The 21,846-nt window shown below is 36.2% G+C and overlaps 1 protein-coding gene across 3 annotated transcripts in view; it reads left to right on the top strand.

Annotated features, from left to right (window-relative positions):
• Nucleotides 1-21,846, top strand: part of CTNNA2 (catenin alpha 2) — a 512,036-nt gene that overhangs the window by 431,009 nt on the left and 59,181 nt on the right. For all 3 annotated transcript variants that reach the window (XM_014966825.1, XM_014966827.1, XM_014966824.1), the window contains 2 exons: nucleotides 19,265-19,357; nucleotides 19,635-19,791. In XM_014966825.1, coding sequence (XP_014822311.1) covers nucleotides 19,265-19,357; nucleotides 19,635-19,791 — 250 coding nt within the window. The remainder of the gene's footprint in view (nucleotides 1-19,264; nucleotides 19,358-19,634; nucleotides 19,792-21,846) is intronic.

Raw genomic sequence — 21,846 nt, 5'->3', positions numbered from 1 at the left:
TACACCAACAAAAAAAGCTGATATTTTTCCTTTTCCAGGGATAAATTAATGTGTAAGATTGTTTTTATTTTCAAGAACTGGAATTTCCTTGCATTAGCACTTTTAACTGCTTTAGCCTGAGTTTTACCAAAGCACGATTGTGTTTTATTTAAAACTCCATTTAAAGGAGGTCCTGAATTATGTGTAATTGAATGTATTTGGGTTCAGAACAAAACCTTCTCTTCATTTTCACTGAATATTAAAGGTTTTTCTAGATAGTGTTAAAACTTCAGTATGAAGGTGGAAAGCAAAAGTACTTTGGAGCCTGGTGGTTTGGACATTGTCTACAGAGGTTAAAGCTGTGGGTTTAAGCACACTCAGGCAAAGAATGGGAACAGTCCTAGCTGTCTAAAAATTAAGTTGTTTTCCAAAGATGAGAATACATTAACTCTTATTCCCAATATATTTCAAAATCAAGTAGGCACGATGGCTGTTGGGAAGGACATTTATTAAAAAAAAAAAAAAATAGGAAAAGCAGTACTTCCCTATAGGCCGCTTGGGAATACAAGAATGCAGTTCAAATAAGAACAGTTCACTAAAGCTAATGAGTGATTCTGAAAATGGATAAAAATGCTTCAAAATACTTTGGAATCTTTCATGATAATACTGAAAGCTTGTGCTGGTATATTTAGGCATCTTTTCTTAATTCCAATTTGAACAATGTTTCTTAGGAGGAAGAATTGTCACTTGAGCGCTCTCAGCGGCGTATTTGGCATTTGTGTGAAGATTGAAGGGTAGGCTTCAATTACACTGCGTAAAGCCAGAGTAGGAACATTAATTCAGTCCAGTATGTCTAATTATACCAGTATAGATGAATGCAGTATCTGCCCTATTTTATATTTAGGATTTTTCAAAAGAAGATTTATTCTTAGCTGGAATGTTAGTTTGAATGTCAGTGTCGAATATCAGCTGGATTGTTAAATGTTAGTTTGAGCATCTGTTGTTTGAATTTAGGTTCCTTTAGTCCATGTAGATGAAACTAGCCTTTCTCAGCCTGTTGGAACATTGTACAGTTTTTCTCCCCTCCCATAAATCATGTGAATTCAAGTAGAACATTAAGACTTTCGACTTGACTGTGTTTGCGTTTCAGCCGTTCTCTTGAAATGAGATCGAGATATTAAATGTAAATCACCTCTGTGCTCCCTTTTCAAATTGAATGCTTGCCTAAACTGGGAATAGCAGAACATGAAAATCAGCTATTCTTCTGTGAACTTCTAAAAGGAGTAAAGCTGATCTTAAGTACATCAATGTTTTCTGAACGTATGTTCTGTTCAAATCTCCTCAGCAAAAGTCCATTTGCCATTGTTTATATTGGTTTTTTGACAGGGAAAGAAAATTTTGGAATTCTGGCTCTGGTAAATTAAAAAATATATTTTTCTTCAAATTTTTATAATCAAAGAACCTTTGGCAGCTTCATAACTATATGTGTCTGTGTGCATATTATTATTTTTTTGTAATTTTAACCAAAGAAGTGACCATGCATTAATATATTCACAACCTAATTCAAATGGCACTCTTCTGTTACTACACAGTTCTGTATGATTTCACAGTGTTTCTTGATGTGTTTCTTAAGACTACAGCGTAATGTTAGTATCATAGGTAGCAGGTAATAACTTGCAGACAATTAATTGCCATTCTTGCAGAAAAGGTAGTTTTTCAGATGGGAACAGCCTAGGATAGGTTACGTTTACATTGCCTCCGAAATTGAATTGTTTTCCTTGTGTTTACGCAAACAAACACTTTCAACAGCTGTTATCCTCAAACTACTGAACTCATTTCTTCTGTCACTCACACTAGTGTAAGTCAGGATTAATTCTACTAAAGCTGATGACCATATTATGCTAAATATATGGAAAGAGGAGGATCAATAATTTGATAGTGATCTGTAATTTTTGAAGAAAGGCAGTAAAAAGTAGTATGGAAAGCTTTCAGCACTGAAAAGTTGCAACACTGTTGTCATTTGGGAATCCTTGTCTCTGGGACAAAACCCGGTTGTGTGCTCGGTTCAGCCACACACCGTCAGACCACTGCCTTTCTAGCTGGCAGGAGGCTGTCATCATGGTAGCTGCCAAGGGGTTTAAAGAGCTGAAAAAAAATGCAATGGAAAGAAAGGGGAAAAAAAAATAAAAATAAAAAGCAACAGCTTCCTGACAGTGAAAAAAATATATGTATATATCAACTGAAGCAAGAAATACTGATCTGACTCCTTGGTTTATTGTTATTCTGGCTTCATTCTAATGCGGTTTCTTCCTGTTCAATATCAGCTTATAAAACTGTGTTACATGTTCACTGACCCTCGATAACTAAACAAATCCCAGTGTGCAGCTAGATGAATAAATTCCAGTTTGTAGCATTGCAAATATATGCTGATGGTTGTTCAGCAAGTTCATAATAAAATAACCAGTAAAATTATGCAGACTAGAAGAATAAAAGGATATAGGAACAATGTATTTTTGTAATACATTACTCATTGTTTCTGGCAGCAATGAGATATACATTTTTTTATATAGACTACAACACATTCTTCGATCAACCACTTATATAGTTTCCATGCCAATGAAAAAACTTTTGTGATCTATTGCTGCATTTTCTGAGTACTCTGTCCAGCTCTGGGGCCTGCGACATAAGAAGGTCACAGACCTCTTGGCGCAGGTCCAGAGGAGGGCCACAAAGATAATCAGAGGTATGGTGCACCTCACCTGTGAAGACAAGCTGAGAGAATTGGGGTTGTTCAGCCTGGAGAAGAGAAGTCTCCTAGAAGACCTTGCAGTATCTTACAGTACTTAAATGGGGCCTACAAGAAAGATGGGAAGGGACTCTGTCAGGGAGTGCAGTGATGGGATGCAGGGTAAATGTTTTAAACTGAAAGAAGGTAGATTTAGATTAGCTATTCGGAAAAAATTCTTTACTGGGTGGGTGCTGAGACAATGAGACATATTTCCCAGGGAAGTTGTGGGTGTCCCATCCCTGGAGGTAGGTGTTCAAGGCCAGGTTGGATGGTGCTTTGAGCAACCTGGTCTTGTGGGAGGTATCTCCATCCATGGCAGGGGGGTTGGAAGTAGATGATCTTTAAGGTCGCTTCCAACCCAAGCCATTCTATGATTCTATGATTTAGAAAATCCTATTTTATTTATCTTTTTCTAAACATGGACTGGTATTACAGAGACACTTCTACATAGAGTCCCATAAACATTTCTGGAATGCCATTGTACATATAGAGAAGTGAAAACTGAGCAACATTTACTCGCATTTGTGTATCGTTGATGGATTGATTGTGGAATTAATTTCTACCTTGGTTTGTCAAAGCTACAATTTATTGAGCAAGGAACTTGTTATGTGAGCCAAGGCTGGTGTAAGTCACTGAAGCTTTTCTGCAGTGAAATAAAAGCTGCTGTACATCGGTTGAGGATCTTCAGCTTTGTTTCATTGGATAGATTAAATGAAGAGGCTTGGTCATTTTATGTTAGAGTTGCTGATTTCTGTATTTCTAGTTTGGAATTATGTCACTGAGTGAAATGTTGAATGTGATCTGCAGTTCTTTACTGTGCAAGTGCTTAATTGCTTTAGTATATAGCTGCACTTGAATCCCCTGTCTCCTACTCTGACATACACAATTTAAGGAGTTTATATTTATAATTTGCTAGCATGTTTTAATGTGTTTAGGGCTTCTGTTGGTGTTTCTCACTGTGAGAACAGGGATTAGTTTTCAAATAAATAGAACACAGTTGACTGGGGTATATTTTAGATAACATTACATAAGTAGTTATCAAAAATGTTATCATTTTATTTGCATTATTTTGGGAGTCTAAGATACCACAGACATCTAAGCAGAGACAGCAATAACAATGTATTAAACAGATCAGAGAAACAAGCATGTCACCTGTTCTGAAGATAACTTGTCAGAGAAAGAAAAGTCTTTCAAAGATATGTTTCAATAGTTTTTCCTTTGGTCTTCCAAGTGTATGAAGATATTGTAAGAACCTGAGTAATATATGGAAATTTAATTTACAAGATGAATTGTCTAGACTCGACCAATAATCTTTTGTGGTGGTGTTTCAAGCACAGAAATGTACATGTAAAAAAAAGACAGTATGAAGGGATATCAAATTTTCATTAGTTAAAAATGTCACCTACACTGGTGTATGAAGCTTCTCGGTAGATCCTTTTTTAAGGGGGTTTTGGTCTGTATTTTTTTTTAAGGTACTGAAGTTCTGTGAAGTTATTATAAGCATATAAAGATAGTCCTAATGGATGCAAATAGCCTTACTGCTGAGCAGTAGATAAATGGTTTTTCCCTTGTTCTCTTCAGTTGCAAAGTCTAATAGCTCAGATACAGATTTTAGCTAACAGTGAGTCTGCAAAGGAGAAACATGCAGAGGAAAGAAAAATGGGGGTTTTGTTGGATTTTTCTTTTTTCTTCTTGCTTTCATTACTCAGTCTCTTAATATGTATTTGAATGGGCCCTGAGCGCAGATTAGTGCACACTCATTGCAGTTGGTCTAGTAAATCTGACCTTGTCACACGCTATTGCTATTTGTTTTCCTTAATTAAATGTTTAGTGTACAGGAATAGAAATCCATACAACTGGTATCAATGCAGACTTGTGAGATTAAGTGAAACAAACATCTGCCAGGAATGTTTTAGCTACAGCTGATCCTGCCTTCAGATAGGAGCATCATCTGTCAAGTTTCCTTTTGGCTCCAATTTCCACAACTTGTAGTAATATTGTATTAATATTGGTGTAGTGAAACAGATGTTCCTGTGGTATCTAGACTCCTGACGAAATTAATCAAACTTGGCCAGAATGTTTCCAATATTAAAATAAACTTGATTTGCATGCTCCTAAAGGAGAACATAGGGAGGTGTTACTCCTCTCCTTACCTTCTCTACAAATAAGGAAAATATGGGTTAAAAAAAAAAAAAAAAAGAACTGTTAGTATGCATCCCCTTATCCAGATATATTCATGGGTGCAATTACTGCTTCTCACAAGAGCATGGAATGGGCCTGAGAGGACACTCAGTAAGGGTCCATTTTATTAAATGTTCCTTGCATTTCCTATGTTTTTCAGTTTTTTCCTGTTCCAGGATGATATTTCAGAAATAATTTAATATAAAGACAGTTCTTTGAAAACTGAATGATGACCTGTAATTTGATGAAGGATAGCTTTCTAATCAACACGCAGGGAAAGAATTTACTGTAATAATTTATTCATTCACCTGTGGCTAATTTTAAAGGTGATTTACTGAAAAGTTCTTATGGAAACAAGAAACCAAAGTGTGGAGCAAGTCCTCAGCTCAACCCAGGGTTTTGCATGTCCAGATTCATATTAAAAGTGTTGGTTTAAACATATCACAAAGGTCAGGAGTCCCTATAAAAGCATGCTCAAACATCTTATTAATACAAATATGTCTTCCTGTAACCAACACGGAACCCCACAGAAACATAGTAATTCTCGTATTTTCTAGTTGAAGGTTTTTCAGATGTGCAGCTTTTGCTGTAGTTTTGGAGGAAGAAGTAATATCTTTTCTTAGACAAGCAGTCCTGGAAACTCTGGATGTTACCAAGCCTCATTTCTTAGAGATTTGTGTTTTGTGGTCAAGTGTCAGAACTAGCTGCAGCTTTTCTCACTGAATTTATGAAATCTCTCACCTACACTAATTCCTCGGTGTGGGCTACTCAGTTTTCAGTGAGGCATTAAGACGCTAATAAGGTTTGTGTACTCAAAACAGTTGCCTGTTTTCATTGAAATTTTAGGAATTTAATTTTCACTGAGACAAACGTATTTCATTTTGAATTAAATTAATCAAAAGTTTAAAAAATTGTGAAGATGGACTGGTGTAGAGACTCTCTGCAGCTTTATCACTGGCCACAGACTTTGAACTAACAATTTACAAAGGAGCCAAAACACATACTGATATTGCCATTAAGTCTAATAGCAGAGACAATGCACTTATTATACCGATCTCTGCACAATAAGAGGACTATAAATCAGAGCGCAGTGAATTAAAGAACTCTGTCTGCAGTTCTTTTTAGAATTTTGACATCAGTTTTGATTTCTTAGTTGTACATTTGTTCCCATTTAATGTTTAATGCTAAAAGTCACATGAAGAGCTTTTCGTATAAAAACTCATTATGAAAAACTATTTGCACGTGAGCTGCATTCATATGACAGTTGGGTTTTTTTTAAGGAGTCAAAGAAAAAGCCAGAAACAGCACTCTAATACATAAGAAATAATCCTGCTTTTATTCAAATGGTTTTGGATATTTATGAGCTAATGATGATCCTTTGAAAAGGTAATCAGCTTTCATGCATAGAACTGCAAATGTGTTAGACCTGGGATAAAATGTATGACTGTGTCAGAATCTAACAGTTTTTAATCAAATAAACCCGATGATTGTGTTTACAACTAAGATGAAATTTTCCACATTCTTATTAGTACTATCACAAAAACAAAATTCTAGGAAAAAATAACCATAAAAACGCAGTCTTAAATTAGAAGAAAATATAAGTCGAGGCTTTGAGCAACCTGGTCTGGTGGGAGGTTGGAACTCGATGATCTTTAGGGTCCCTTCCAACCCAAACCATTCTGTGATTCTATTATATGAATTCCACAAATCAAATAATTAATACTGCTTTGGGTTTTTTTGTTTGATTGTTTGTTTGTTTTAATGTATTCCCCTTTCAGAAGAGAAGAGAACAAAATGTAAATGAAGTTTTTCTCACCTCATTGTCCTTTACTTACCTGTAAGCACAGATCGAGATTTAAGATTTCACAGTGCCATCTCTTTTGCCCACATCTTTTTAATGTATATCAGAGAGACCATGTGTTATATAGATGAGGTAGTTTAGGCTAAAACTCTACTAAGGATTCTGTGTCTTGGCTGTGGTTTGCTTACTGGTATGACTGCAGCTGCTGTAAACAACTGTATATAAGTCATCTCTCTGTTTCTGATGATATAAAAAGTATGGATATACAGTGATAGGACAAAAAGGGAGGAGTAATTGACAGACTAGTTTTCTATAATACACAAATGGTAAAATATACCTCTTATATCCACATATTGTTTTTCTGTTAAATACTCTGGGTCTTTGTTTCTTGGTGTAAGACACTCATTTGTAAAAATAATTATCATTAATATAACTTTTTCAAGAGAAAAGGGGACGTATTAGCAGGAAAAAGGTCTACTAAGCAGATGAGTAAACTAAATTATATTTTGAGCCAATATGAGCTCTCTCCATGCCAGGGTTTAAGCATGCTGACAGGAGGAATAGAAAAGGGAACATCTAGTTCTGTTTCCTTGTCTACACATTCTGGTTCTGGGCAGATGATGTCATTCTGTATTGCTCTTGAACCATTACTAAATTATTGTAAAAACATTTTATAGACTATTGCACAAAATTTGGATACATGTAAAATCAATCTTTCTCTGAATGTGACTTTGTAAGCCTTTACATTTTCTTTCTCTGAATGTGACTTTGTAAGCCTTTAAAATACTACTCTAAACAAAAATATCATCCAGGTTGTCAAGTAGGCCAAATAAAGCAAAAAGCTGAATTCTCCCTGAGAGAGTCGCTCATCTTGACACAAAAGTGGGCTTTTGTGTAAGTTAGGGCATAACCAGTACACTGGTCACAAATCTTAGCCTTGCCTCAAAGGCAGGGTCATGGATGAAGCACAAGGGCTAGAGGTACATTTCCCCTTAATGTTAATCAAATAACATCTGCACAGATAGCAGTGCAGGATAGCAGAGTGACTAGTTCGACATACCAAATTTGGGGGTTTTCATATGAACAACAAGTTGCTATTGTTGGATGCTTATGTAGAACTTAAAGGTGTCCCCACCCGTGCTATCAATCACTAGCAGCTGTAGTAGATAGTTATACAGTTCTTTCTTTATCTACTCAACTTCAGCCCTAAAATTGGTTCCATCTAACTAAAGTTATGTTTCTTTAGGGATCAGTAATTATAGTTTGTGATTTGTTTATACCCTGGGGTGTCTGATATAACACTGTGTTAATATCTTCCAAGCTTCTGTTAGCATTGTGAACTTTTTTGAGTTCCTACCACAATATCCTGTTTTTATTTAACAACTGCCAAAATATAGCTTCCTAATGTTTAATTAGTTATGTGATCAGGAAGCCTAGTCAGGCATGCAGCCCTCTTCCAGGGTCACTGAATAGTTTGCCAAAATAGTGGACTGTTTTTAGATAGATGTATTACTTTGGGAACTACTTGCTATAATGTATGTTAACTACAGCACTGCCAGGGCTATGTTGTCAAAATGTCTTTATGGGATTAACTCATACACTTTGCAGTCTTGTAAATCTTATTTCCATAGGGCACTAACTGCCCTCTCATTCTTTGAGTATTTCAGTTCATTATTCATAGCAGCAGCCTAAGTTGCAGATTGACCAGAAAGGATTAATACACAAACACCCTGACTTTCTTCCTCATTTACTGGTATACCAAAACAAGAAATTCTTTTGGCCTTTTGAGTTACTGTTGGTTCTGTTGTCTGACATTTCAGAGAAGTAGCTAGGTGTTCCTCTTCATTCTTTGTTCACTGGTTTTTTTTCAGTATGAATAGACCAGATATGGAAGAATGGTGTGAGAAAGCCTTTACCTGTTGTCAAATTAAATAGAAAAAAAAACCTGATCCTGCTAACAAAGGTAAAAGAGTACTGAGATGTGTTGCTGGTCTCTGACCTATGCAGAAGAAATTCTTGTAGTTGGACATCTTGTGTTTGTTTTCTGTGAAAGGGGGAAAATAAATGTGTACCAATGTAATATAAAATGCAGTCATACCTGTAACTCAGAAAACCAGTAAATCAAATTAATCAATTCTATCTATATTGCCTAGACTCAGTGGTCACATTAGCTATATGATTTAGAACAGGATATCTGCTTCATGGTCCACCTTAAGAGATGGACAATAGAGAACAGATTCCCTGCAGCTTTATAAACTGCTTACTTGTGGTAAAAAGACCTGCTGCATTTCATCAGTGGAATTTTATATTGCTCAAGATCAGTTTAAATTAGCAGGAATCTGGTCTTAACTGTGTTCTTGAGACTATGTCCTGCTCTTCTTGGTTTACTACAGCTGTTTCCTATTTATTTCTTCAGCAATGGATGCACATGTAAACAGAGAAAATTCAGAAATTACATCAATATAGTGAGCAAATCAGTGAAGGAAGAGATCCTGTGTATCTGAAGCTGAGTGCCCCATTCCACTTCCCAGCTCCCGTGGGAGCAAACCTCAGGAGAGAAGCCCTTTGCTGCTGTCCTCATTTCCCTCCCTGCTGGGCAGCTGTGAGGTAGATGGATTCTCCACTACTACTGACTAATAATTAATTGCATTCCACCTGAACGCCTCAGAAACACACTTTTATGAAAATGAGGGAGGGTCATCTGTAATTCCTAAGGGAGTTTTCTGTCAAAGCAGCATTTCTCGATTTCAACTCTGGCAATTAACATCAGCACCCACCTTTCTAAAATCCTTGAATTTCAAGCTATGTAGAGATCTGTTGGAACACAGAACCCCTAAGAGATGTATGCCTACACTTTTAATTGTGGAATTGGGTCTTCATGTATGGTAACTGGAACAGCTCTGAACCTCTTTGTCCTAGCTGAGGACACAGGTTGATAATTCTGGGCAGTCCTCCACATTAAGTGCCCAACAGCATTGTTTGAATAGTTTTACAAATGAAACTTAAGAGGTTTCCAGAATTGTCTCAAATGTAAATTACAGAAATGCTCTGAAGCAATTGCCTGCCTTTTCTAAAATCAATTTGCTTTCCTTTGTTTTCCATAGAGAGTGCTTGGGCTGCCCCTGCTGAGAAATCGCAATGACTTGGAAAGTTGGTCTAAAATTGCAGATGCATGTTAGCGTTGCACCCCTCTTGTTTTAGTAGGTGTTTGTACCACAGTAAGGGGTTTCTTGTGCTTGCCATCAGGCATATTTCTCATGGTTGGTGCTCACCAGTGTATTGTAGAAACTTGACCTGATTCAGGAAGAAACAGTTGTATGGTCAAATACCATGTAAAAAAGAAAAAGAAAAAGAAAATAGAAGAGTGACTATTTACTGCTTGAAAGTAAAGAATCAGATATAATACAATACCATTTTCTTGTTTTCTTTACTGTCAGCTCTATAATTGAACATGAACCAACATCGCTTTTTTTTCAATTATGAAAATAGTTAAGTAGAAGGATTTTTCAAGGTTATTAATTTTTAATATCACTTCTATTCCATCCAGTAGGTAATAGTCATGGTATGTACCAGAATGGTCCTAGACAGGGAGGAGATTCAGATTACATTAACAATACTTCACTGAAATTGTCCAAAGCTAGAATTCCCATGTTTTGATTTGAGCTTTTAGTACTCATGAGGCTTCTAACATTTAGATTTCTTTCAAAAATCTGAGTCCAAGACCCAATGAATTTATTCAAGTCAGAGTTACTTCAAACTTTACCAAAAGCAGAAATCTCTTAAGGCTTTTTCAACTAAATGTGATATGGAGAAAGTCTCAAGGGAGTTTGTGTGAGCAGAAAAGCCTTATTCCTGTCGTAAGTATGAGTGAATATGCTATTGACCTTTTGAGAAGTGAGAAGAGTTTTCATAGGTTCAGTGGGCAGCATATAGGACATGAAATAAGCCATTCAACTGTTGTGCTTAAAATTTTCTGTTGCTTTCTGATGTCCTGCTACTACCAACCTCCTTAGATAAATACAGAGTATTGTAAATGCTGAGCAGTTTATATTAAATATTTTCAAGGTTTGGTATTAAAAAAATTTCATAGTAAACATCAAACTCAGTAAATTAGATTGTCAGTAATTTACAAATGAAATACCTTTTTTACTGCTGTGCATACAATTAGATTTTTTAATACATGTAAATCAATGTATGAACATATGAACAACTGAAAAATACGTCTCTTATTTAGGTTGTGACTGGTTAATATAAAAGAGGCACAATTGGCAACATTATCCAGTTACAAACTGGCACTGCATGAAGAGGAAGAGGAAACTGTTGCAATAAGTACTCTCGGTGATATTTTGATTTTAGGCACTTGTTTGTGTATGTGCAAAAACATCCCTTCTTGTGATAAATAGAGTTTTGCTCATAATATAATGCTTCAGTGAATAGAGTGAGGATAAATAAGCTGAAGATCCTGCGTAACTTAGCTTCAACTCTGTGCTCTCTTATAGAAAAAATCCCTCATTTGTGGCTCCATGAATACCACTGGGCTGCCTACAGCAGTACCAACATTAATATATGTCAAATATTTTAAGGATTCGGACATTGTAACAATATCTGGATAAATTACTAAGTGGATGGATAAATAATTACAAATAGTCAAGATAACCACAGTTCAGCAAGTTACTACAAATCAGCTGAAATATGGTACCTTATTATTTCATAGAATCATAGAATACCAGGTTGGAAAGGACCTCAAGGGTCATCTGGTCCAATCTTTTTTGTCAAAAGCATGATCTAGACAAGATGGCCCAGCACCCTGGCCAGCTGAATCTTAAAAGTGTCCAATATTGGGGAATCTACCACTTCCCTGAGGAGACTATTCCAATGGCTGACTGTTTTCAGTGTGAAAATTTTCCTCTTGTGTCCAATCAGAATCTTCCCAGGAGTAACTTGTACTCATTACCCCTCATGTTTCCTATGTGCCTTGTATACAGCAGACTCCAAAATTTGCAGTAAAGACAAGGGGGTCTCTTGTTCTACCTACTTTCCTTACTTTTAAAGTGGATGAACTGGTTTTATGTTTCCAGGAAAAACTCCCAGCACTCACTAGATCCTTTATCCTCCATGGAAACTTCCCTTGGAATCTCTCCTAATTGACCTCTGAATAAGCTGAAGTTTGTTTTTTCTAAAATCTAAAACCTTTGTCTTAGTACTAACCTTCAGTGTGTTAAGCAGGTTCCCACACTCCACAATGTTGTGATCACTGCAGCCAAGGCTGTCACTAACTGAGACATTACAAACCAGGTTTTCTTGGATTGTGAGTTTCAAGTCCAGCAGTGCCTCCTTCCTGGTTGGTGCTTCTAACATTTGTATGAGGAAGCAGTCCTCTGCACATTCCAGGAACTTGATGTGAGCTGCTGTATTGTTCTTCCAATCTTCTGGGTAGTCAAAATAACCTGTAAGAACCAGGTTCTGTTAACACAAAGCTTGCGTAAGTGACCCAAATATTGCTTTGTTGGCCTTATTGTTTTGGTTTGGAGATCTGTGGTGTAGACTGGTAAGTTTGATGGTGTTTTGCGTTTGTTTAAGTTATTCTGTATTTGCCTAAGAAAATAATAACTTGCTGTAAAATTTTTTCATCCTAATATTTCCATCACTTAATTACAGTGAAAAAAAAAAATGACATAAATAGGAATTACTTGTACAAAAAAAAAATTTTAAAAAAGCATACTTGCAAAGAATACATGCAACTATGATATAAATAAATTGCATTTTCTTGTTAAATGGTTTGGAAAGCTGAGTAGAGTTTGTTTGTAACATTTTTTTAAGCAATCTATGGTGGAAAAAAAGAATAAATGAAAAAATTAAAAAATTAACTACAGACCTTAGCTGCAATATTCTGCAGCCTTTGCATTTATATTGCTCCTTGCTATAGCTTATACTGGTCCCTTTTTTACCTTTTTGCTCTAAGCAATGGAGTTTTGTTTTTTTACCGTTGTACTTACATTAGATTCAGTTTGGCCATGTTAAATCTTTGAATTTAAGTTTGAACCAGAGGACAATACATTCTGATAGTCGTGATTGCCTTTACTAATACAAAGAGCTCAAGTAAAAATCTGAAATAGTCTAGTTTGAAACCACAATGAAAGGTAACTCCACCTAATTTTCATCAGTGTAAAAATAGAGTAAAATGGTATGAAAGATCCTGGGTTACTGCTGAAGCTTGATGTGCAACTTTCTGTCAAAATAGAGTTTTCCTGTACTAGATAGCACGTGTGGCAAATGCAACGAAAAAACACTAATCCAAACTTCAGTCATGTGCACAGTGCCATGAGAGGTAACAGTCTACACTGACCTTTGTGCTGCCTATCTTCACTGTGGTTATTACTCATGCTAGCTAGAGAAAAACTAGTGTAGTCATTGCCTATCCATACAGTACTTAAACCTCCAGCTGCCATGTAAGTATGCCTTCAGAATAAATCCTGTCCTTGGTGTGTCCTTTCAACGATGGTAACACAAATTTGCATTAGAAACAAAGTACTTCGCCACCCCCATCTGCTACACAGCAGAAAAGTGCTTGAGGCTGAAATACAACAAATACATGCAAATACATTTTAGTGAGACTGATCCTGCATATGTTTTGAATAACTGAAAGTAATGGAATGATTTGCATGATTAAAGATAGATACCTAGAAAGGTGCAGAATTGCATTTTGGGCTATCAGTGCCAGTGACAGGAAATGAATATGAAGGAGTTGGTATGCGCTTTTTCACCTCCCCAGTTCTAGGATTGCTTCAGTGGATTTGGTGATCGAAGAAAAATACAGCATCACTGGAGCTGGAGTGTTTATTTTCTTGCTCATTACTTTTCTGTGCTTTTGCGGGACAGGTTTAAGCTGTTTAGCAATTGTTTTGATGGTATAAGAGTAGCTTAGCAGACCTGAAATTCTGGACAATAATGTGTATCTACACAGCAGTTTCACTGTTATTAAGTTCTCCACGCATTTTGAGGATGATTCGCAATTTATTGATTTTGGTATTTAAAATGTATTCATTCAGATAAATGCTCTTCAGATAGTTCACATTGATCCTAATACAAACTTAAGTTCTCTTTAGGCAATCAGTTAATTCAGTACACTCACAAAATTTGCAGTAAAGACAAGGGGGTCTCTTGTTCTACCTACTTTCCTTACTTTTAAAGTGGATGAACTGGTTTTATGTTTCCAGGAAAAACTCCCAGCACTCACTAGATCCTTTATCCTCCATGGAAACTTCCCTTGGAATCTCTCCTAATTGACCTCTGAATAAGCTGAAGTTTGTTTTTTCTAAAATCTAAAACCTTTGTCTTAGTACTAACCTTCAGTGTGTTAAGCAGGTTCCCACACTCCACAATGTTGTGATCACTGCAGCCAAGGCTGTCACTAACTGAGACATTACAAACCAGGTTTTCTTGGATTGTGAGTTTCAAGTCCAGCAGTGCCTCCTTCCTGGTTGGTGCTTCTAACATTTGTATGAGGAAGCAGTCCTCTGCACATTCCAGGAACTTGATGTGAGCTGCTGTATTGTTCTTCCAATCTTCTGGGTAGTCAAAATAACCTGTAAGAACCAGGTTCTGTTAACACAAAGCTTGCGTAAGTGACCCAAATATTGTTTTGTTGGCCTTATTGTTTTGGTTTGGAGATCTGTGGTGTAGACTGGTAAGTTTGATGGTGTTTTGCGTTTGTTTAAGTTATTCTGTATTTGCCTAAGAAAATAATAACTTGCTGTAAAATTTTTTCATCCTAATATTTCCATCACTTAATTACAGTGAAAAAAAAAAATGACATAAATAGGAATTACTTGTACAAAAAAAAAATTTTAAAAAAGCATACTTGCAAAGAATACATGCAACTATGATATAAATAAATTGCATTTTCTTGTTAAATGGTTTGGAAAGCTGAGTAGAGTTTGTTTGTAACATTTTTTTAAGCAATCTATGGTGGAAAAAAAGAATAAATGAAAAAATTAAAAAATTAACTACAGACCTTAGCTGCAATATTCTGCAGCCTTTGCATTTATATTGCTCCTTGCTATAGCTTATACTGGTCCCTTTTTTACCTTTTTGCTCTAAGCAATGGAGTTTTGTTTTTTTACCGTTGTACTTACATTAGATTCAGTTTGGCCATGTTAAATCTTTGAATTTAAGTTTGAACCAGAGGACAATACATTCTGATAGTCGTGATTGCCTTTACTAATACAAAGAGCTCAAGTAAAAATCTGAAATAGTCTAGTTTGAAACCACAATGAAAGGTAACTCCACCTAATTTTCATCAGTGTAAAAATAGAGTAAAATGGTATGAAAGATCCTGGGTTACTGCTGAAGCTTGATGTGCAACTTTCTGTCAAAATAGAGTTTTCCTGTACTAGATAGCACGTGTGGCAAATGCAACGAAAAAACACTAATCCAAACTTCAGTCATGTGCACAGTGCCATGAGAGGTAACAGTCTACACTGACCTTTGTGCTGCCTATCTTCACTGTGGTTATTACTCATGCTAGCTAGAGAAAAACTAGTGTAGTCATTGCCTATCCATACAGTACTTAAACCTCCAGCTGCCATGTAAGTATGCCTTCAGAATAAATCCTGTCCTTGGTGTGTCCTTTCAACGATGGTAACACAAATTTGCATTAGAAACAAAGTACTTCGCCACCCCCATCTGCTACACAGCAGAAAAGTGCTTGAGGCTGAAATACAACAAATACATGCAAATACATTTTAGTGAGACTGATCCTGCATATGTTTTGAATAACTGAAAGTAATGGAATGATTTGCATGATTAAAGATAGATACCTAGAAAGGTGCAGAATTGCATTTTGGGCTATCAGTGCCAGTGAGAGGAAATGAATATGAAGGAGTTGGTATGCGCTTTTTCACCTCCCCAGTTCTAGGATTGCTTCAGTGGATTTGGTGATCGAAGAAAAATACAGCATCACTGGAGCTGGAGTGTTTATTTTCTTGCTCATTACTTTTCTGTGCTTTTGCGGGACAGGTTTAAGCTGTTTAGCAATTGTTTTGATGGTATAAGAGTAGCTTAGCAGACCTGAAATTCTGGACAATAATGTGTATCTACACAGCAGTTTCACTGTTATTAAGTTCTCCACGCATTTTGAGGATGATTCGCAATTTATTGATTTTGGTATTTAAAATGTATTCATTCAGATAAATGCTCTTCAGATAGTTCACATTGATCCTAATACAAACTTAAGTTCTCTTTAGGCAATCAGTTAATTCAGTACACTCAAGGAACTTGAAAAAAAAAAAAAACAAACAGAAAAAAAGTCAGAAAAAATTAATTACGTGGTTACTTTCACAGCCTCTCTTGAAATCTCTTCTTCAATGCTTTGGTGGAGACAGAACACTTCAAGTGTAAAGGTAAAGGCTGTCAAACTAAAGTTTTGGCAAATTGGCAGCTACAATAATATGCAGCCTTTTTATTTTCCTTTCCGAGCTATCTGCTCCATCCAACTCAGGAGTGGTGTATTAAATGAATTCCCAACCTTGAAGAGTCTGGGTTCTTCACAATACATGTTGTATAAAATATGTACATGCAAAACCAGTTATAATGGACCCCTTTTATTTCAGTGATACCTTTTCCAATAGTCATCAGAGCCATCTATAATCTAAGTTTAAATAATAAACTATATATATCTAAAGGATGAGATAGTCAACCAAAGGCCTGAAACAATCTCTGGAAGTGCCTTTCTCTTTTTATCTATTATCCAAAGAGATCAGTTTAGCACCCAACCAAAGTGTCTCAACCAAGTGGTGTGGGACTGCGTCTAAGCATTTTTGGTCATAGTTTTGGGTAAGAAATATATTCAAAGTTGCTGGATTTATAGCAGGCTAAAGCATGTTGAATTACCTCAGGGTTTCTGTCAGCTGAGAGCCTGCATATGGACCTTGCTGTGCCAAGAATTTTAATTGGTGTTAACTTGATTGTGCATTTGATAACAAAGTCAATCAAAATAATTAAATAGCATTGTATCTGGATACTGAATGCGCTTAAAATTTGTACTATTTCACAGACCCATGCTTACATGACAGCACTGAAATGCAGGCTTTTGCAAGTAATGTCTATTTCTTGCCATGTTTTAAAAATAAGTTTTGGGTAAAGTCATACCATTTCTGATTTGTAGTGCTAAATTCAATTTTATCCAGAATGCATCTACCTTTGTAGGATTAGCTTATCTCTATGCTTATTTGACTTAATCAGATCTTCCCATGGTACAGGCTGGCATACTCCCTGCTGAATTGTGAAAGTAGTATCAGTTTCTGACTGCTGGTGATACAGGACTGTGTTTATGCAAGACTTGAAATATTCCACAGAAACTATTTAGGTTAGGATTATAAAAAATATGTATAATTATTTTTTTAAACAGATAATTGTAATGCTCTTTTGCTGCATATTAAATATAGCCATAGATAACAATTGTACTCATTCTGTATTGACAGTAGCACCCAAGCCAAAGTACTGAACTCTAAATTATTTTACAAAAAAAGTTTTCTGTGGTTATCTCTGCATCCTTCCCTTGAAAACCAGGACACTTTACAAAATCCAAATATTATCTTATCAGATTCTATCAAAAGAGTAATTGATCAAGACAGATAATAAATACATTTTATTTTCAATTATTTCTTCTGCAAAGATCACTTCCAAGAGAACTCAAAGACCTACTTATAAGTTTGATTGCCATTTCATGACACCTAGCCCCTTTCAGTGAAATATCTCACTGCTACATGAGAAAAAAGTAAGATATATGGTGCATCTGGAGCCTTAGGACAGATTTTTATCATGATAATCGTAAAAAGAAAGGGCAATCTGAAAAACCACTTATTTAAAATACAGAAGATAGCTTTTGCTGAATGATATGATACCATTTGCTAGTTTTTAAGGTCTGTAATTTCCACTCATGTTACTGCATTCTAATTATTATCCTGCTTAGCTTTTGTTTCTCATGAAGATTAAAGTGGTCTGTTTGATGTGTGCAAAGAAGTGACTACAGAAAATGGTAAATTAATTGGAAGATGTCGGCTTAGGAGAACATTTTTGACATGAGCGCTGTAAGGCTGTTAACAAACAGACTAACTCATTTGTCTCACCATGAAATGAAAATAAAAATCACAACATTATGATAAAATCTTGACTAGGAAATGCCTGCAAGACTCTTTGAAGCCTTACGTTCTTTTCTTCCCTGGGCTTTGGCACCATGATATATGCAAACCACGTTCTACATAACTGTGAAGTGAAATAAGTTCTATGCAGAACAGATGGACCAGGGCTAACGTGACAATGTGCACTGGAGACGAGAATAGATTAATACCACAAGGGGAGACTGGAAGAAAATTGGAAAGATGGGGGTATTTGAACTAATTCATGAATCATTTCCAACTGATAGTTATGCCTTCAGGCACAATGAATAATATCAAGGAAGCATATTTAAAATTTTATAAGTTTGTTTTAATGTAGATTAGAAAGAAGAGCCATACTTTTGTATGATTACAAAAAAAAAAATCTTGTACCTTTGTGATTTAAATATCACTGATAAGCTTAATTATGTGCACTGTGACGTGAATTGCTGTTTGGAAAACCCATGGCAGATTTATGGGCTTGGCACAAAGCTTTAGGGAATGGATTTTTTACAAGAAACACTATATGAGCTGGGAAGACCTACTCTGCACTTGCATCCAAGCCACAGAGAAGCAGATCTGCATCATCTGGAGGCATGATCTGATTACTAGATCTCTTTCAGGTGTCTCTCTTAAGTTTCCCTTTTAATGAAATACCCTTCAGTCTTGTAAGCTTCAGGCTTCCCAAAGCTGTGCCAGAGGAAGCACATGTAGATACCTGCATCTCTGAATGAGATCTCAGGCCAAGTTATGATACTCTTGCTAATGGACATTTTACTTGAGGTCAGACAAGATACAGAGGTTCACCTGAGACTTAAAATGGTTTTAACATGTATGAAACCATCAGAATCTGAAACAGTTAAGATACTTGAGAAATATGTAACTTCCCAGTATCAGTGAAGGTATCAGAGTTTTGTTTATTCGTGGAAAATCACAATTCCATATGATTTTTCATTTTGCAAAACACAGAGCATATGGATGAGCCTGAATACTAGTATTCATAATGGACACGATTAATAAAAGAAAAAAGAAACTATGAGGAAAGGAAATTCATAGAGAACTCTCTGGATGCTCTATATTCTCAATATAACTTCTCAGGGAAATATTTTTAAGCTACAGAGGAGGATGTGAAACACTTGACAGTGAGGGAAGATTTTAGAAAAATCTAATGAAGATGGCTGGTTCAGTGTGGTATTAAGGAAGTAATATACGTGTGTTTCTGTTCAGCAGCACAAAAGATGCTGTATCATTCCTCTTGTATACAATTCTTTCATTCTAGGCAAGGCTCAATAAGAAGAGAGAAAAGTATAAAATGTCCTGCTTGCCTAAAACTTGATTCTCATTCTGGTTTCATTGCAGGTTGCAAATCTGGCCTGTTCAATCTCGAATAATGAAGAAGGTGTGAAGTTAGTCCGTATGGCAGCAACACAGATTGATAGTCTGTGCCCACAGGTAAGTAAGATTGTTGTTTAAGAGTACTTGAGAACTCTTTTAGCATTAAATATGCATCAGTTACCTGGGAGAACAGCCTGGACAAAGACTGTAGCCTTGCCTTTATCATTGCATTGTTGCCTGCTTTCCACAAACTGTGAAAAATACATTCATATCTTGAGACACACATGTCAAAGGGGGTGTAATGCTGTCTTTTTAACATAGTTTGTAATCTATTTGTTCTTTCCATTGTGAAAAAAAATTGCCATTCCTGATAATAAATGATTTTGAATAACAGGTAATAAATGCCGCGCTCACATTGGCTGCCAGACCCCAGAGCAAAGTAGCACAGGACAACATGGATGTCTTTAAAGATCAGTGGGAGAAGCAAGTGCGAGTTCTCACTGAAGCTGTTGATGACATCACTTCGGTGGATGATTTCCTCTCCGTTTCAGGTAGCGGGATCATGGGACTCTTCTAAAAATAAATTCAAGTGATGGGTCAGAACAGTGAAAAGCTATAATTACTAAAGAATCATTAGTCCATTAGTCCGTCCTTATTGGAATGTTGATCTTCTACACTCAGTAGGAACAATCAAGCCATGCCAATTAATCCCTGGTAGCAATTGTTAGTTTTTCCTCTCCCAGAAAACAGCATCCAATTTGTGCTTCTATTTCTAGAGTTTTGTTTCAAATCAGGGACAAAGTAGAATTTTGGCCACCTTTTAAAAATTTATTGCAGACCTGTGACAGGCTGACAGTATTTGAAAAAAATTGTAGAGTCCTCATGCAGTTGTGAGTAAGAGGAGGAAAGATGAACTTTCCTTAGGTTATTTTGTAGCTTTGCTCAGATTAGCTGTGTTTAAATAGCGGGGCAGGTGTACCACTCAGTCCTGGCCCCTTTCATCATCCACACCAGGTAACCAAGCCCTGTAAAGGGATAGGAAGAAGGGAAATAAGCAGATGCTGCATGTAATTCCCATCTAGGTAAGTTGTCAGGACGTGACCAGCGTGTACATTTCGAGAGAGCTGGGAAGCTCTTCTGGGTCCCAGAGTTATTGGTGCACAATGCAACCAAATGAAGAGAAGTCGTAAAGCAGTATAAGAAATAACAGACCTTTGCACTTTCCTGACCCTTCCCTTGCTAGGAAGATTTGCAATGCAAAGCAAGTTCTTCTGTGAAAACAGACAAAACATCTTACTCCTTATATAAAAAAGGAATGGAGAAGAGAAGGGCATTGACATTTTGGGTCAGTCTTTTCTCCATCCTCCTTGTAAAGTGCTACAACTTGTGGCAAAGTGTATTGTTATAGTTACACACAATGGCTACTATAATTGCGAAGTGCTGCATGTCTTGGGTTAATTGTCTGCTGCAGAAAACTCATTTCCCTATTATGGTTTGAAAGAGGTGAATTTCATTGTTGTGAGCTAGGACACAGAGTGTGCCAAGTGTGCTTAGCTAACTCTGATGTCACAGAAGAGTCAAACTTCAGGAGATAGCTTTGCCTTAATTTTCTGTTTCATTCCACATTCTTTTCCTTGATGTTTCCATAATTTCCTAATAAAAGTTTAAGATATTTAGAGAGAAAAAAATATTTATTCTTTAAAAAAAAAATCCTTATTTTTTTTTCTTCCCTTTTATTTTGTTTGGTTGTATCCTGCTATTATTAGTAACACGGAAATGGTTTGGTTATTATAATTATACTCCACTGTTCAACATTGCTGCTAGAGTGTTTACTGCAAGCCATGACAAGAAAATGAAAATGAACTTCTCAGAATAAAAGGGTACTTCAGAATCTGGTAGCACTTATGTTTTTATTCAAGAATTGAAGCTGGCAAACACTTTTCAACAGATCTAGTTCTACAAGGAAAGGGCAGACCAAGCTGTAAAATGCAGACCCAGTGCACAAGCCAAAGACATGGCAAACATTATTAAATGACCATTTGTTTATTTGTTTGGGGACTTTGTTCACTCCAAGCACTTGTGTCCATGAAATCAGAAGTTATTCGAGTGGGTGACGTTTTTGTTTTTGTCAAACCATATTTTCTTCTAAACATGTTACTGAAATAGTCTTGACTTATATCCAAACTACCCAAGATAGCTGAGAAGTAGTATTTCTTTCTAATATTGTTCATACACATATATATCTATTAAAAATGAAAAAACATCTCGTGGATCCAGAAAACCTGTTGCTTCTAGCTGTAAGCTTGGAAGCCTCAGCTTACACAGAGTAGTTTTATTTTTGGATGTTAAACTAGTGAAGCATTCAAAATGGGCTGCTGTCTGGTTAAACGTACCTCATGAAATGACACCTCCTCATTTTCATATTGATTGTCACAGTTGATGGCATGTTTTATTAATACAGTGGCTGCCAAAAGAAGGCCGGCCATAATTTTAATCACTTTATATTCCAAATGCAGTAGTTCATATTCAGAAAGTACTTTTTGTTGGGCAAGATTTGGCTAGACCATGGTAAAGAAAATGGAGATTGTGAGGAGGAAATAGTGAAG

Source organism: Calidris pugnax, unplaced genomic scaffold (assembly GCF_001431845.1).
Source record: "Calidris pugnax isolate Ruff unplaced genomic scaffold, ASM143184v1 scaffold14, whole genome shotgun sequence".
Classification (NCBI taxonomy): Eukaryota; Metazoa; Chordata; class Aves; order Charadriiformes; family Scolopacidae; genus Calidris; species Calidris pugnax.
The sequence above is the reverse complement of the archived record's forward strand: the minus strand, read 5'-3'. Positions and strand labels throughout refer to the sequence as shown.